Source organism: Protopterus annectens, chromosome 4.part0, assembly GCF_019279795.1.
Source record: "Protopterus annectens isolate FY-2018-M chromosome 4.part0, PAN1.0, whole genome shotgun sequence".
Lineage (NCBI taxonomy): Eukaryota > Metazoa > Chordata > Ceratodontiformes > Protopteridae > Protopterus > Protopterus annectens.
In genome coordinates, this window is record NC_056733.1 from 1,782,694,327 (window position 1) to 1,782,710,402 (window position 16,076).

General features: G+C 39.9%; 1 protein-coding gene across 1 annotated transcript in view; it reads left to right on the forward strand.

Moving 5' to 3' along the window:
- The window catches only part of AGMO (alkylglycerol monooxygenase), a 1,982,086-nt gene that overhangs the window by 872,517 nt on the left and 1,093,493 nt on the right, over positions 1 to 16,076 (forward strand). Inside the window, exon 6 of the mRNA XM_044069484.1 lies at positions 13,649 to 13,715. Within this exon, the coding sequence (XP_043925419.1) occupies positions 13,649 to 13,715 (67 nt within the window). The remainder of the gene's footprint in view (positions 1 to 13,648; positions 13,716 to 16,076) is intronic.

A 16,076-nucleotide genomic window follows, 5' to 3' on the forward strand; every position in this document is an offset into this window, starting at 1 on the left:
TTTTGTTGAATTTGGGCCCACTGTTCTAACAATTCCTCATCCGGATGAGATACAAGGGGTTGGATACAGACTCTGAGGCCCCTGGGGGAAATACCTTTCATCTGGTATGCTTTAAATAATCTTAAATGCCACACATTAGTCTGCAAAATTCTCATACTCTTCATTAATTGTACAAATATTTTTGAACAGGTATGGTGCAGCTCAACCCTGTCCCCCATATCACTCTGGTTCCCACTAGGTCCAAGACCAAAAATCCCCAAATCATCCCTATCAGCAGACAACCCCTTTATCAAAGATGTAAGATCCATAGTGAAATAAAGTATTGATGTGTCAGTATATATTTTTCTTGATAATATACAATATACACGGAACACGTTGCACCAACAAACTCAGTGTTAGTACTCCCCTACTATTATTACTATTCAGTTGGAGGAAAAATTACCCCAATCAAAATTCAGTAAACAACTGTTTCAAACTATGTATGAGTCAATAAGAAAGAGGGCAGGCACATATCATATAATCCACAATGGGGTTTATATTCTAAAGACTAGGTTATGTTTACTGCCAGCTATACCCAAATTAGGGCTACCACCAAACTAACCATAAATCATTATGTAAAGAACGCGCACCATATTGGGGGGCAATAATAGCCAATGCATAAGTGTTGTATGTCAGTAATAAGGTACTAGAAAACAGTAATTCCAAATTCAAAAAGTCCCTTGTATACATGGCTAGGATCACCTACAATAATAATTCTGTCTGTAATCCAACCAGCGGTGAACCAATATAGCCCTTGCATACAAAAAAATGACCACAAAAAGGCATCCATCAATAGTTAGGACTTTCTGTTGTATGCATTGCTACTTCCCCCAAAAAAACATATACTGAAGAACACAATAATGTAGGTAGCCCCACAAAGCTGGTAAATGGAATAAAGTTAGCACGAAAACCAAACACCATAAACAGAAAAAGCTGATATATAATCAAAATCATGTGCCGTCCCACAAACCAACTGACCAACATAGATTTCCCTCATTAAAGTCAAAATACTGGGCTGGTTTTTGATATCAGGGTTTTGGCTAACTGCAGAACTGATTGGGTTATTTACCTTGCTACCTGTACATGTTCTGCTTTCTATATAGGACAAACCTCTCGCCCGGTCAGGATAAGAATTTATGAACATTTCAGTGATGTTAGACTATAAAAACCCAGTAATGCACTATATAAACACTCCTTGACCCATTCTACAGCAGCTTTCAGGTTTACCATTATTGACAGGATAAGTGGGGACCAGGCTAAGAAAATTAGTTGGCATGACATACTTCATAAGAAAGAAAAGAAGTGGATTATCAAGCTGGGAGGATTATTCCCCCCAGGTCTTAATGAACATTTATAACCAACCAACCATGGGGATTCCTTTTGTATCATGTGATGATCATTAAGCACAAAAGGCTTGTTTTTGTGATTTAATTTTACAATGAGGAAGGCTTAAGAACTGGGCCAAAACTGTTCTGTTTTGCCTAAATATGCTTTAATAAATTTTATTTTGCTTATATACATCTTTTGCTTTGGAGTGCTGGCCTGTGTGTTTCTTGTGGACTTGGTAATTTGAGGCCATGCACCTGCCGTCCTTGCAGGTGTCTTTTCTACTGTACTTGTTATCCCCCCAATATGCAGGCCCTTCACTGGTGCTTGTGGTGAGGATTGAGGCTCCTTGATTACTGGTCCAGTGAGCAGGCATCACAGCGGCTCACCTGAGACTGCTGGGATTCTGGGTGTTTCCATATTAGACAAAGGGCTCCTGACCTCCCCATTCAGGCATCTTTTGATTCAAGCAAGGGGTTACTTAATGCAGTTATGTGTTTTTTGGGCATCGCAGTTAATTACAGCAAAAAACAGCTTACTGTTACTCAGATTCTGGCTTTCATAGATGCCCGTCTAGGTACAATCAAATGGTGAGTGTCACTTCCTCTGACACTCTCAGTTCTCAGGTCTTGAAGGTGGTCTCTCTCTCTTTCATCTGACACCAAGACTAGTCTTCCAAGTGTTAGGATCAATGGCAGCTGCAATAACTCCAATTCTGTTAGCCAAGTGTCATGTGCGAGTCTTTCAATAGACTCTTTCAGTACAATGGTCTATACGTTTACATCCTGTAAGTGGCACAGTAAAGATTTCCAAAGTTTGCAAGGAATATCTTCTTTGGTGGATTTATTCAGAAGAAGTCTCTCAAGGTTGTCCTTTCATTCTCCATCAGCCAGTAGCCACAGTCACCACAGACACCTCACAAATTGGGTGGGTTGGCATTTCTTGGGAAAGAAAGTCCAAGGTGTATGGTCCCTGGAAGAGGCTAATCTGCCCATCAATTTTCTGGAGATGTGAGCTGTCCTACAAGAGCTGCAGCTTTTGCCTTTGGGGATCATTGGGATATATACAGACAACATGTCAGTAGTCTGATATATCAGCAAAAAGGGAAGAACTAGATCTTACCCGGTATGTTGAGAAGCAGTTTGAGTGTGGAAATGGGCAATCTCTTCCAGGTGCTTTCTTTTGGTAAGGCACATACCGGCAAAAGCTAACATGCTCACAGACAGTCTAAGCAGGTCCATTTTGATGCCTCACAAGTAGTCTCTCATTCAAAGAGTGGTGGAAGAGATTTTTTTTCAGTGGGGTCAGCCTTGCTGTGACTTTTTTGCTTGTCCCCTCAACAATAAGTGCAGCAGGTTTTTTACTCTGGTAAGAATATACAAGGAGTTGAGTTGCTGGCAGTGGTTTCCAGCTCTGATGAAGTCCCTTATGGATTTTAATGGGACAAAAGTGCTCAGTTTGGTTTGTTTTTTGCATTAAAATATGATAATTTCAGTTTGTCCTAGTGGTCCAGAGTTGTTTTATATGTTCTTTGCCTGGTACCTCTATAGGGGAGTCACCAAGAGATGCTCTGGTCCACAAGTGGCCCTCAGGTCTCCTTTATACTTATTCCCTTTTATCACTAATCCCCAAACTTTTACAGACAGCATCCAGATTGATGAGCACAGTTGTCCTTATTGCACCCTTTTGGCCATGTCAAGTCTGGTTTCCCTTCCTCTGACCTCATCTTATTTATTCTTCATGGATACTGGACCCATGTTCAGACCTTCTGTCTCACCCAACAGGGATGCGACATCCAGACATCAACAGCCTCAAGTTAACCACATGGCTTCTCCAGTTTCAGTGATGGCTAGGCAGCCCAGGCTTTCTTCCCCAGTTCAGCAGATTCCTTTATCTTCTCAGAAGCTTTCCACTTGGAAAATTTACAATCTTCAATGGGAAAGATGTTGAATCCGGGGTCTTCAGAGAGATTTAGATCCTTACTATCCCTCAGTCTCAGCAGTTCTTGACTTTTTGGCCGCAATTTTTAACAACAGGGTGAGCCACTTTACTATCAAAGTTCAACTAGCGGTGATTTCATATTTTCTTTCAGGAAAGAATCATTCATCCCTGGCTTCCTCTTGATTATATAAGGCCTTACTTAAAGGTACCTTTTTTACTCAGGCCCCCCAATTAAAGATTCTACTTCTCCTTAGGCTTTGACAGTTCTCTTGCAGGTTCTTATCCAACTTCCATTTAAATCTTCCACTAAGATTGACCTTAAGTTTTTATCCTGGAAAACCATTTTTCTGGTTGCTGTCACGTCCGCTAGATGAGTATCTGAACTCCAAGCCCTTTCTGCAAGACCTCTATACTGGATCTTACATAATGATAGAGTGTCTTTATGCAAAATAAAAATAATATTTTCTACCTAAAAAACACCACGGACATACCACCACGGAAAAAATTCTTAGATGAACTCACCGATAAATGAATCCAGTTTTATTTAAAATAGGTAAAAACAGAACACATAAAAAGTGTAGCCACCTGATTCCTATAAGCAGGATAAGCGCTTTTGGCCGTAGCCTTCTTCAGATCTTGATTTTGTCATAGCAGATTTGTGTTCTGTTTTTACCTATTTTAAATAAAATTGGATTCATTTATCAGTGAGTTCATCTAAGAGTTTTTTCCATGGTGGTATATTTATTTTATTTATTTTTATTTTTATTTTACATTTGTTAACCGGGCTAGTCTAGCTGGATACATGTCCATTTTCAGTAGAGGCCCGGGGAGAAAAGCTCCAAGAAAGACATAAAAAGAGATATAAAAGTCATAATAGATCCAATTAAAAAAAATGCAAAAAGTCATAACAGATCAAATAAGAAGATACAATTGTAAAAAAGCATAATTTTTTTTTATTTTATTTGTATTCAAATGCAATAGTCAGTGAGGATAACATCCATGGTGGTTTTTGGATATCTACTCTTTTTTAAAGATTACCTTTGGCGGCTTGCTGGTTTGTGTTTACCTATTGTTTTTCCTTTCTACCTAAGGTAGCTTCTGTATCCAACTCAAATCAGGTGATCAATTTACCTGTGTTCTTCTATAAAATTTCAAACAAAGGAGAACATATGCTTCGTTTTCTGGATGTACATAGGCAGCTGAGGTTTTATTTGCACAGAAAACAGAATTTCATAAAATCCGATAAATTGTTTGTTTTTCCAAGAACAAATTGGGTAAACCAGTTTTTAAAGTGACTCCAGCCAAATGGTGTATTGATTGTGTATCTTTTCTCTTTAAAGAAAGAGGTTTAGCTTTACCCAAGCCCCCCAAAGCACATTCCACAAGATTGGTAGCCACCTCTTCTGCCTTCTGGTCAAGAGCTTCCATAGATGGTATTTTTGCAGCTGCCATGTGGTTCAGTGCTCACACCTTTATTGCTCATTACAGGTTAGACACACTTTCCAGAAAGAGGGCTGGATTTGGTTCTGCTGTACTCTGGAATTTTCTTCCATGTGGACCACCCAAGGTTCATCTAGCTGGGGACAATGTCCCATCAATTGAGGAATGAATGGAAATGACAACATCAGCTAAGACAGTTATGTAGTCACCATATGCATCTGTGTTATTCATTTTCATTCTTCCTTTTCTTGAGTATTTTCATACATATGAGGCTGGGACACCAGCTGGGCAACTCTTCTATGCAACTGTTCTTGATTGTTGGCAACCTCCTCAGGAGATGTGAAGGTATGAGAAAAAGTGAGTGGCTTACTGATCCTGAATGTGTATGCACTGTGCCTTAAAGTTACTTTTAAATGTATGCAGAGTGTTTCATAATGAGTTATTTTAAAATTACACCTGTAAAGTTGAGAAGGTATCTATCCTGCAAAAAAGTAACGTTCTTTATGCCTTTGCTGTAATGAGGGAAGGTTGCACAACTTAACATAGTTACAGGCAGAGCTGTACATTGATGAGTTGATATATTCAGGGGCAGCACCAGAAGCAGTCTCATGATGCTACATCATAGCAGGGTGATGCTGGCAGCAGATGGCTGTCAAAAATAATGCCATAACTGTTTTCTCATTCTTATGACACAGACTCAGGACAGTGACACACAGTCACAGATCTACCCACAGCAGATAATATTACATTGGTAGGACATTGTATAGTTTCCTATGCACAGCCTAATACCCCTTGCTGAAAACACTACACTTTTGGAGGTTGCACTACCCACTGTCACTCCTGTACACAGGGGTGCCAGCTTAAGACATATTTCAAAGTTAATTCCAGAGAAACACAAGACTTCATCTGCCTAACTGCAGATGTGCTGTGGCTTGCTTCAGGCCAAGCAACTGCCACTGAGACTCAAGTATATGTGGCTAGAGGGCTACAGAATATATAACCATAATGATCCTAATGAGAATTATGGAATGGTTGCACTAATGTAATCTGTGCCAGCCCCCTGCATACACTGCTATGTATGTATACATGCATGTGTGTGTGTGTGTGTGTGTGTGTGTGTGTGTGTGTGTGCGTGTGTGTGTGTGTGTGTGTGTGTGTGTGTGTGTGTGTGTGTGTGTGTGTGTGAGTATATATATATATATATATATATATATATAGATCTAGGACATTTGCTCGACTGAGCAAACGACCGAAATCCAAACGGCCGGGCATACTTACGCGAATGTGCTTTTCACCGAAGACGCACTTTTACATAAGTATGACTGTTGCCGAGGCTGTACTACATTTCAGGTAAGGGAAATTTCCCTTTTCTCCACTGTAGTGCGGTTTTGGAGGGAGAATATTAAAGTGGGGGGGGTGTGTAAATGTAGTGTTTGTTTTTTGTCACACGCTTTAACGAAAGCGCTTTTTCGATAAAAGCGCTTTCGTTAAAGTGTGTATTCGGACGTTTGCTCAGTCGAGCAAATGTCCTAGATATATATATATATATATATATATGGATCTACTTTATATTGTTGAAAAAAACATTTAAGTGAACTTCAAAATGTTGAGACCACTTTGCAGAAATAACATGTTATTGAACACCCGGAACATTGCAATTTCACTCTGGAAAGCTAATCACTGGGCCACCATGGTGAACTTTGCCCTTTTCTCCACTATAGTGCAATCTCAGAGTTGGTATATTTAGTTGGGTGGGCACCCCCACATAGGTGGGTTTGATTTGCATCTGTTTGTATTTTTGTGTTGGTGGACAAGTAGTTAGTTTCCCTGAGTGAAATTGCGATGTTCTGGGTGTACAGTAACATGCCGTTTCATTTCGACAAAGTGTTCTCAATGTTTTGAATTTTGCATAAGTGGCTTTTCAATAATATAAAGGAGATCCAGATATATATATGTATATATATATATATATATGTGTGTGTGTGTGTGTGTGCACACATACACATAAGCAGTTTTTTCTGTCACTGGATTTATAGTCATCCATATTTAGACTCATGTGCAATGAAGTACACTACTTAAAAATATGGTTGTATACATGTCTTTACACCCACCATAAGTCAAGTACATTTTTAGCTGTGAGATTGATATTTAGTAGTGCAATACATTTCATGCCTTCAGTCATATGATTTGTATTGCCACATTCCAAAACTTGTCCTGCATGCCCTCTGTTTCACACTGAAAGCATGTAACATTATATGTGAAGTTGTTAAATCTCGCCGTTTATTCTCACTGATGGGTTCGGAGCCAATCCTCAACTCTGACATGGCCGATAGCAAAGCTCACGGTTTGCCAGTAGCTCAAGACCAAGCCCCTTATCCCACAATGCACTGCTGGAATTACCCCAGATCTAGTTTGCCGCGGCAAGAGAGATCTCGGTGATCCAGCTATCTCGGACTATTTGTGAAAAAAATAGCAAGTTTTGATAAAAAATGTTTTTTTTTCTCTTAGATATTTTCATATAGACAGTTTGAGTGTTAGTGTTAACATTTTAATAATAGAATTAGTAGTTTCTGATAGTTAGTGCCCTGTTGGCTTGGTTGTTTTGTGTGGGCCTTTTAGCCCTATTTAGAGTTAATAATCTCTATTTTCTTATAGTCAGGGTTTTTCTCAGTGGGCCTGTTTAGCCCTGTATTTGTAAATTTATAGTTTAACTGTCATAGATAGTGCCCAGTTTGGGCTTAGTTGCTTTCCTTAGTTAGTGTGGGTCTTTACAAGGAAAGTAAGGACTTCACTGTATTAGTTTCAGTATACTGTTTTTTGTTTTCTACTGTTTACTATGTTGGATGACAAGGAAAAGTCCCATCCTAAATCTGGATTCAAGAAATGCCCAGATTGTGGTCAGAAAATGTCTGTCACTGATGGACACATTCAATGTGTTTACTGTCTGGGGGCTAAACACCTCCAAGACACTTGCAGCATTTGCCATTCCTTTTCTTCAAGAGTCCTCTTGGAGAGAAGGAGGAAGCTAATTGACAGGGGATTATTGCAGCATTCCTTTTCTGAAGTGTTGAGTAGCCATGAAGGTACTAGCATGTCTTCCAAATCCTCCAAATCTTCAAAATCTTCGGATCCCAAAGTTGCAAAAAAGGCAAAACTTCAGAGGGAGTGTCATCGGTTCCACAGACCTCAGAACCAAGTGTCCTTTTGATTTGGAGCCAGCTCCTAGTATTGGAGCTGGTCTCTGAGGTTCCCTCTTCTCCTCTGCTCCAGTCAGCAGTTTCGGTGCATTCATCTAAGTCCTCAGTCAGCCTTTCGGATTTGGACATGGATCGGCTAGTGCAGAAGCTTTTACAGGCACCAGTACTTGCCAAATTGTTGTCGGCCCCGACCAGCTCATCAGTGCCGAAGACCATTGAACCGGATTTGTCTACTCCTCCTCCTCCGAGCCGTACTGGACCCTTGGAGCCAAAGGAACCTGAACCGATAATTGTTGAACCCTTGGAGCCGATACCTGCACAGGTGTTATCAGCTCCATCTACTCGGATGTCCTCGGCACCGACCGAGGACTCTAGGAGACGATGCTCTCCCATCGTGTCCAGGGAGGATAGTCGGACCGATTTGTCAGTGCCGACTCTTCCTCTCGGGGCTTCGGCTCGGATGAGCTCGGCTCCTACCTTGGGCTCGGAGCCCATGGTTTCAGTGCGGGAGGATCGGACAGCCCTTTCGGATACGTCTACTCCTTCTCGTCGGAGCCATGACAACATTGATGCTATGAGGAGTGTCCTGTCTCCCAAGACAACGTCAACTTCAGCTTGGCCTTCCTTTTCCCCTCAAGCTCCTGTGTCTGCTTCTTTGTCTACCGGTCCCTCTAAGCATAGAGACCCTGAGCCTCAGGTACTCCCACAGGGCATCCCCTGCTCTTCTGAGACCTCTCCAGATCCCCCCACTGAGGAAGTGCCCAGGAAGAGACTGTGCAAGAGGAGGCACTTAGACTCCCCACAGGAGTCTTTGACATCTGACACGGACTTGAATGATTCAGAAGGGTCCCCTCGATCCCCCTTTGAGGATATCTCCTTTGCAGAGATATTAGAGATCCTTAGTCAGAGGGGCAATTGGCAGTCCAAGACCCCTACTGAGGATGAGTCTGTGCTCTTGAAGGCTTTTGGGTCTCAACCTTCCACTTCTTGGGTGTCTCTACCTTACGACAAGCTCATGGAATTGATATCTCATAAGGCATGGGAGTCACCGGAGGCCATGGAACCTGTCCCTCGCAAGCCAAATAAATTCATGTCTGCCCCAGTGGACAAGCCATTTTTGACCAAAGGAGTGACTGTTGATGCCATGGTGGTAGCTGCAGCCACCAAAAAGGAAGTGTCTGAAACATCCGCATCTATCCATCCTCCTAACAGAGATTCTAGGATCATAGATAGATATGGGAAATACATGTTTAGTTCAGCGACTTTTTCTCTGCGATCACTGAACTACTTAATCCATTTTATGAGACTACAAAGAGAACTCCTGAAAGCGCTAGGAGATACTCTCCAGGGTACAGTAGCTGCAGGGGTGGCTGACAAAGTCAACGCACAGCTCGCTACCCTAAACTCAGTTGTAAACTCGTCTATGCATCTCATATCTTATGCAGGTAATGGTTCAAGTAGAGCCACTAGTTTGGGCATTGCTCTCTGAAGACAAGCCTGGATGTGTCTCTGTTCCTTTGTGGAACCCTTTAAGCCTTACTTTATCAACACCCCATTTGATGGCTCATCACTGTTTGGGCCTAAAATAAAGGAAACTTTAACCAGGTGTGAGCAGGAAGGCAAGACCTTATCTGCCATTGGAGTCCGTTTTTCTACACCTACTCGGCCCTACCCCAAGGGCTCTAGGGGAGGGAAAATGTGGTTCCGAAAAGCACAGGGAGCCTTTCAGAACACACGTGGAGAAACCCCCTCTAGAGGCAGAGGAGGGAGTTATAACAGAAGATGCCACCCCCGCGGCCGAGGGGGGTCTGCAGCAACAGGGTGACAGGGGTCAGTTCTCTGGTCAACCTTACCAGTGCCCTTGAAAGGGGGCCCGGCTGTTCGGCTCTGGAGGCAGTAGGGGGTCGCTTGTCTTTGTACCCAGAAGCCTGGCTAAACATAACAACAGATACATGGGTACAAAGCATCATTTCCAGAGGATATTTCATACTGTTCTCTACCCCTCCCATTCCTGTAAACAGAATCCCAGATGTTCCACCCAGTCTCAGGGAACAAGCAATCATAGAGATCCACAAATTGCTAGAAAAAAGAGTCATCCAACCAGTCCCAGCAGACCAAGTTGGATTCGGAACTTATTCAAGATTCTTTTGGTACCAAAGAAAACAGGGGACTGGAGACCTATCTTGGACATCAGCAGACTCAACCAGTTCGTAAAGAAAGAGAAGTTCCAAATGGTCACGCTTCAGTCCATTCTTCCCTTCCTAGGGAAAGGTGACTGGATGTGCTCCATAGATCTCAAGGAGGCATACTATCACATAAAGATGAACAGACGCTCCAGAGATCACCTGTATTTCCATCTGGGAGTCAACCATTACCAGTTTCGAGCCCTGCCCTTTAGTCTCACTACAGCTCCCAGAGTGTTCACCAAATACATGGCAGTGGTCACGGCTCACCTGAGGCATCTGCGATTCCAGGTATTTCCATACCTAGACGATTGGCTCCTCACCGCTACCACCAGGCATCAATTGACTCAGGCAACACAATACACTCTGACACTCTGCCATCAATTAGGCATTACAATCAACTTCAAAAAGTCTGCCTTATCACCATTGCAGCATACCGTTTTTATAGGAACAGAGTTAGATACCTCAACTATCACCTTTGGTTCCACGCTACTGAAGAATGTTCTTCCATGAGCCACCCAAGATTGAGGGTGCTAGGGACGCTACCCATCACTGAGAATAAATGGCGAGATTTAACAACTTCACATAAAGAAGTTATGTACTTACCATAACATTCCAAGTGAGTTGTTTATCTCGCCTTTATTCTCACGTCCCTCCCTCCTTCCCCCTCCTGGCTGACAGTTGACTTAGAGGCTAGTACCATCCTGGTTATTCAATATTTTTTATTCCCCTTCGGGAAGTGCTTCCTTATAGAAATAAAAAAAAGGGTATATATATTTTTACTCTCAGCAAACAAGATCTGAAGTAATTCCAGCAGTGCATTGTGGGATAAGGGGCTTGGTCTCGAGCTACTAGCAAACCTTGAGCTTTGCTATCGGACATTGTCAGAGCCGAGGATCGGCTCCGAACCCATCAGTGAGAATAAAGGCGAGATAACTCACATGGAACGTTATGGTAAGTATATAACTTCTTTATCTGGCTCACAAGTTTAATGTAGATCTACATCACATTACCTCTATTCTTTTGAAATAGTAAATAAAATATTTAATCTTTCTTCACAGAAAATGTAATTTGTATTATTTTAATGCCATAACAACATATGTATAATTTATTTCTTCATGCAGGCATTCACATTTTTGAGTTTATGTAGTCTGCATTCCATAATTACTGCTAGGATATGCATTATGCTAAAAATGGCTGCCCATCTGGGTGGTATGTTTTGCAAATGTTATAGGAATATCTTGAACGATTACAAAGATGCATCCCTCACATCCAGAAACAGCACACCCTAAATTCAGTATATATGAAATACAAATAGCAGGAGATATATGATGTACCCATGAAGCAGTCCTCTGTCCACCTTGAATGTTCCTGAGTTAAAGCCAAGAATGCAGACACAAATTTCAGTCCTTGAATAAAGTCACCAGATGGTACTCACAGTTGCCTTGGTATCTGAATTTCTTGTTACATTTACCATAAAATATATTGGGGTGCATGATCATATGGTTTCTCCAAATCTGCAAAGCATATGTAGGCAGTGTTTGACAGATGTCCATTACCCCTACAATATCAGTTTGAGGGCACCAACATGATCCACTCTACTATGGTCATGATACTTGTGTAATGCCAAAAAGGATGAAATTGTGGATATAAGACTTGAAGTTCCTTCATGGAGTAGCTGGGCTCACTGTGAAAAATATAGTGAAGGGCTTGGTAATCTAAGAGGTCCTTTGAGTATAGCCCCTGCCCCTGCATGTTGACAGGGATCAGTTGAGATCATCTAGACACAGTAGCAGGATGTCCCTAGGGTACCTCTTACAGGATATGTACACAACCTAGCCTGCTGGATGAAGTACCTGGGACAGATCTAGAACCTTAAATTAGGAAATGTATCTCTCAGTCTGCCTTAGAATCTCTCAGGATTCTAGAGGGTGAGCTGGATAGGGTTGATGGAAAAAGGAAGTTTGATATTGCCACATCCAATGGGTTGTTTTGGAAATGTTGACTATGATGATTATGATGACGAGCTTCACCTAATTCAAATATAAGGATATTTGTACATAGCCTCATATTTATTCTATAATGGTCATCTGAAATTGCCAAACTGCAATATATTCAAAACAATCAGTTGAAAACAAGTGTACATATCCATTCTCTTCAAAGTAATTTATTTTTATTTTATATTTGTTAACCAGAAAAGTCCGACTTGGAACGAGGCAATTTTCAGCGGAGGCCTGGGGAGAAATGCTCCAGATGCATGTCATTGTAATGTGGGAGGAAACCAGAGCACCGGGAAGAAACCCACACGAATGCAGGGAGGACATGCAGACTCCGCACAGAAAGCACTCCAGCTGAGAATCAAACTAGAGAACCTCTTGTTGTGAGGTGACAACGCTACCGCTGCACCACTGTGCTGTCCGTAAATATATATTAAACCATATAAATATGCATCTCTTTATAAAGGTGTTGTGGCTTAAAAGTAAATAAAATGATTTTTCTTTAAAATTCATGATATAACTGTTCCTTTGCCTTTGATGGTAGAAACATATTGTGAGAAATATGCTAACAGCATTCCTTGAAATATTCACGAGAAGGTGTCAAGTCATTTTAGTCAATAGCTTGGTGTCTATCCTCTGGAAAACAGTTGTAAACTTGTTTGTTGAACTTGCTTTTAATATGCATATAAACTGCCTCTAGCATAAATATAATTCTGAAAGCTACTTTTGTTGGCTTTAGAGAATTGCAGAAATGTAGATATATATGTTATACCAAAACAGTACTTATGGTTAGATCCATGCAAAGCCCCTCTTTTCATGTGGGTATGCCCATAAATGGTCCCAGCTTAGCTTTTCAGAAGTGAAAAATTGTGACTTGACTTGGTGAATGTAAAGTATTTAAATGTTTGTCCTTCTGCCAAACCGGTGAAATTTTGTTTTTACTTTTGCACAACATTCACATAGTGGTTTATGCCCCAACACAACCAAAATAAATGTGATCCATTTAAGTATCAGTGCATTTTTGGAAACGATTTCTACTTTTACTTTGACCCTGTATTACAAATGGGCCTCTCCATTATACAATAGACAAAGCTATTATAATATCAAAGGGCACTAATTTATCTCAGTTTCCTGAACAAGATAAATAAACACAGTCTGTGCTAATTAAAAAGGGCAGTGGCATGTAAAATCATAAAGTATCTACTACTTGTAGGTAGCCTGCTTAAGACACAGGAAAATAGAATTTTGCATGTCCTTATATCTGACACTTTAAACTGAACATTTTATAAAATGTCATTTCCATTGTTCTCGGAAGGAACTGTTATTTTTTATAATAACAAGAACTTGTTGTAATCCCAAAAATCATGTGATGTTGGAACTGGAGTAAACTAAAACTAATGTAAGATGATTATTTATGAAGTATGATTATTTATGAAGTATGATGTCTCCTGTCTGTGGCATTTCATTTTTTCCCAAGATTTGTGAAGGCATTTTTACATTTATTTATTTTTATTTTAATTCTTAGTATATCAACAAACTTGGACCCCTAGAACTAATTCTTAACACGCCTAGTCATCACAGAGTTCATCATGGTAAGGAATTCACAGTAAATGGTACCTTGAAAAAATGTTTATGTTCTGCACTTCAAGTTAATGATTTGTTTTTACTTAATTGCTAATAAATCACTCCTTTAAAATAGCATTCTGAATGAATGTCTAATCTTAGCTGATGAAATTACATGTTAATGAATTAAATTTTAATTGTAAGACAATATACATTTTACATGATTGCTCTATATTTCTTGCAAAAAGTGGCAGTTGTCAGCAAACAAATGATGCATTGACAAGTATGATACTACTGGAACTGTAATATAAGACTTGGTGTTAGTGCTATGTACCGCATTATACACGGTTGCCTTGTCACAGTATGTCTTTGATTTAGCAAATGCTGTTGTAAGCAGCTATGGTTTTCCGAACCATACTTCAGCATGCCACATGTACCAACATGAGTACCCACACAGCACACACACTGCAGGTGCTGACACTCCCACAGAACATTTTTTGCCTGACTGCTCCCAGTGGTTGTATACTATAAAAGGCTAGGATCACAATGTCATATCTCTTATGTAGGGATGGCTTGGAGGGTCTTGACAGTTGTGCATTATTCGTATGATGGTAAATATATTAGGAAGACGCCACCCAGAGTTTATATTGTTATGCCAGTATAACACAGCATAACATAGCATTTTTGTTCAACCTGTATGGTGTGAATAGCATTTTTATCTTGGATTATTGATTCTGTTGTACCATGTCATACAGTGTTGATTCAACACTGTTTATTAACAACACTGTTACCTAAGGGTGGTAGTAAAAACATAAAAATGCAGACCTATATGTTTGGTAAGTATTGTAAGAAAATGTATTGAGAAGGTTTTATTATAACTTTCACATCATCAGTATGTCAAATGATTGATTTAACACAGGACTGCTTTTATAAAAGAAGCCTGTTATTTTTCAAACCTACTGAACTTTTACAGCAGTGTGCTGGAAATGGAGAACCCCCCCCCCGCCACCCATTCTCATGTGTACTAAATGTAACCCTATCTTTAACCCCCTTCCTGGCACTAACCCCAACACTACCTCCTATCTTATGAAAAATCCTTTTCTCAAACAGTTTTTAGTTACTGGTAGTTTTTTTTTGTTCCCTGATTGTAAAAGAAAATTGCTTTTTTTTTGTTAGCATAACATTGACACGTTTTTTTCCTATTTGTACTGCTGACATGCCAGCATCATTATAAAGTGTATCAATCTAACAGATAATTCCAAATAAACAGTTGGACCCAGGAAATGCAGAATAATCCAATGTTTCAGAAAGTTCATCTGTTTATTAAAGATACATAAGCACTTTCACAGTTAAACTGCTTCTTCAGATATAACACAACAACCTGCTAAAACTCATTAAATACTCAACCTTATACATAATTGATGAATCACATGACCAATTAAAATTGAAACACCCCCTTAAACATATATTTATACAAAAATATATTTAAAATATTCATTATAAAGGTTATACATAAATAAAAATGAAGTAATAATGATATATACTAAATGAATACACTCTAATTAAAAACATAAAAAGGAAACAAGCTTTAGTTACATGAAATTTTTTTATGCTTAAACATACATAGTTCACCTGCATATGGGTCTGGCTTTTAATTTTGGTTTAATAGGAATTTTATCATTTAAAGTATGTCCACAGTCACCCTCAACCTAATCATCCATTTTACCTCAAGTTGCTCTGTTAAGTTTCTAATATCTCCCCCTCGAATATTTTCATACACCCTGCCAATAGCCGTAAACTTAAAACTATGCTTGCTATCTGTTTCCTGAACATGTTTGGCTAAAGCACTGACTCCACTCCCTCTATTAACATGATCAATGTGTTCTTATATCCTGTCTTTTAAGGTTCTATCCATTTTCCCTATGAAAAATTTATGACGTAAAAGACAATGAGCTAAATATACAATGTGTTTAGAGTCATATGTGGCATGAACATTGAATGTATTAGTTTTGGTCAAACCTAGGGCTCGCAAAAGTGTGTGTTTGTGTGTGTGTGTGTGTGTGTGTTATACAGGAGTGGTTAAGTTAGTTAAAACTGACAAATGCCATTATCTGTTTTGTTGACACACTTTGATCAACAAAGCAGATTGTCCATGTATGTGAAATTGCCAGTCTCTGGAGTTGGGAATATCCCACTTCCCTGGCTATGTCGCAATCATTCACTTAATATGTATAGTTAGCAGTAGGGGTGCTGCACCCCCCCCAAAAAAAAAACATGCATATATATATATATATATATATATCTACACACACACACACACACACACACACACACACACGCACACACACACACATAGATACACATGTACATACACACAAACATATATAAAT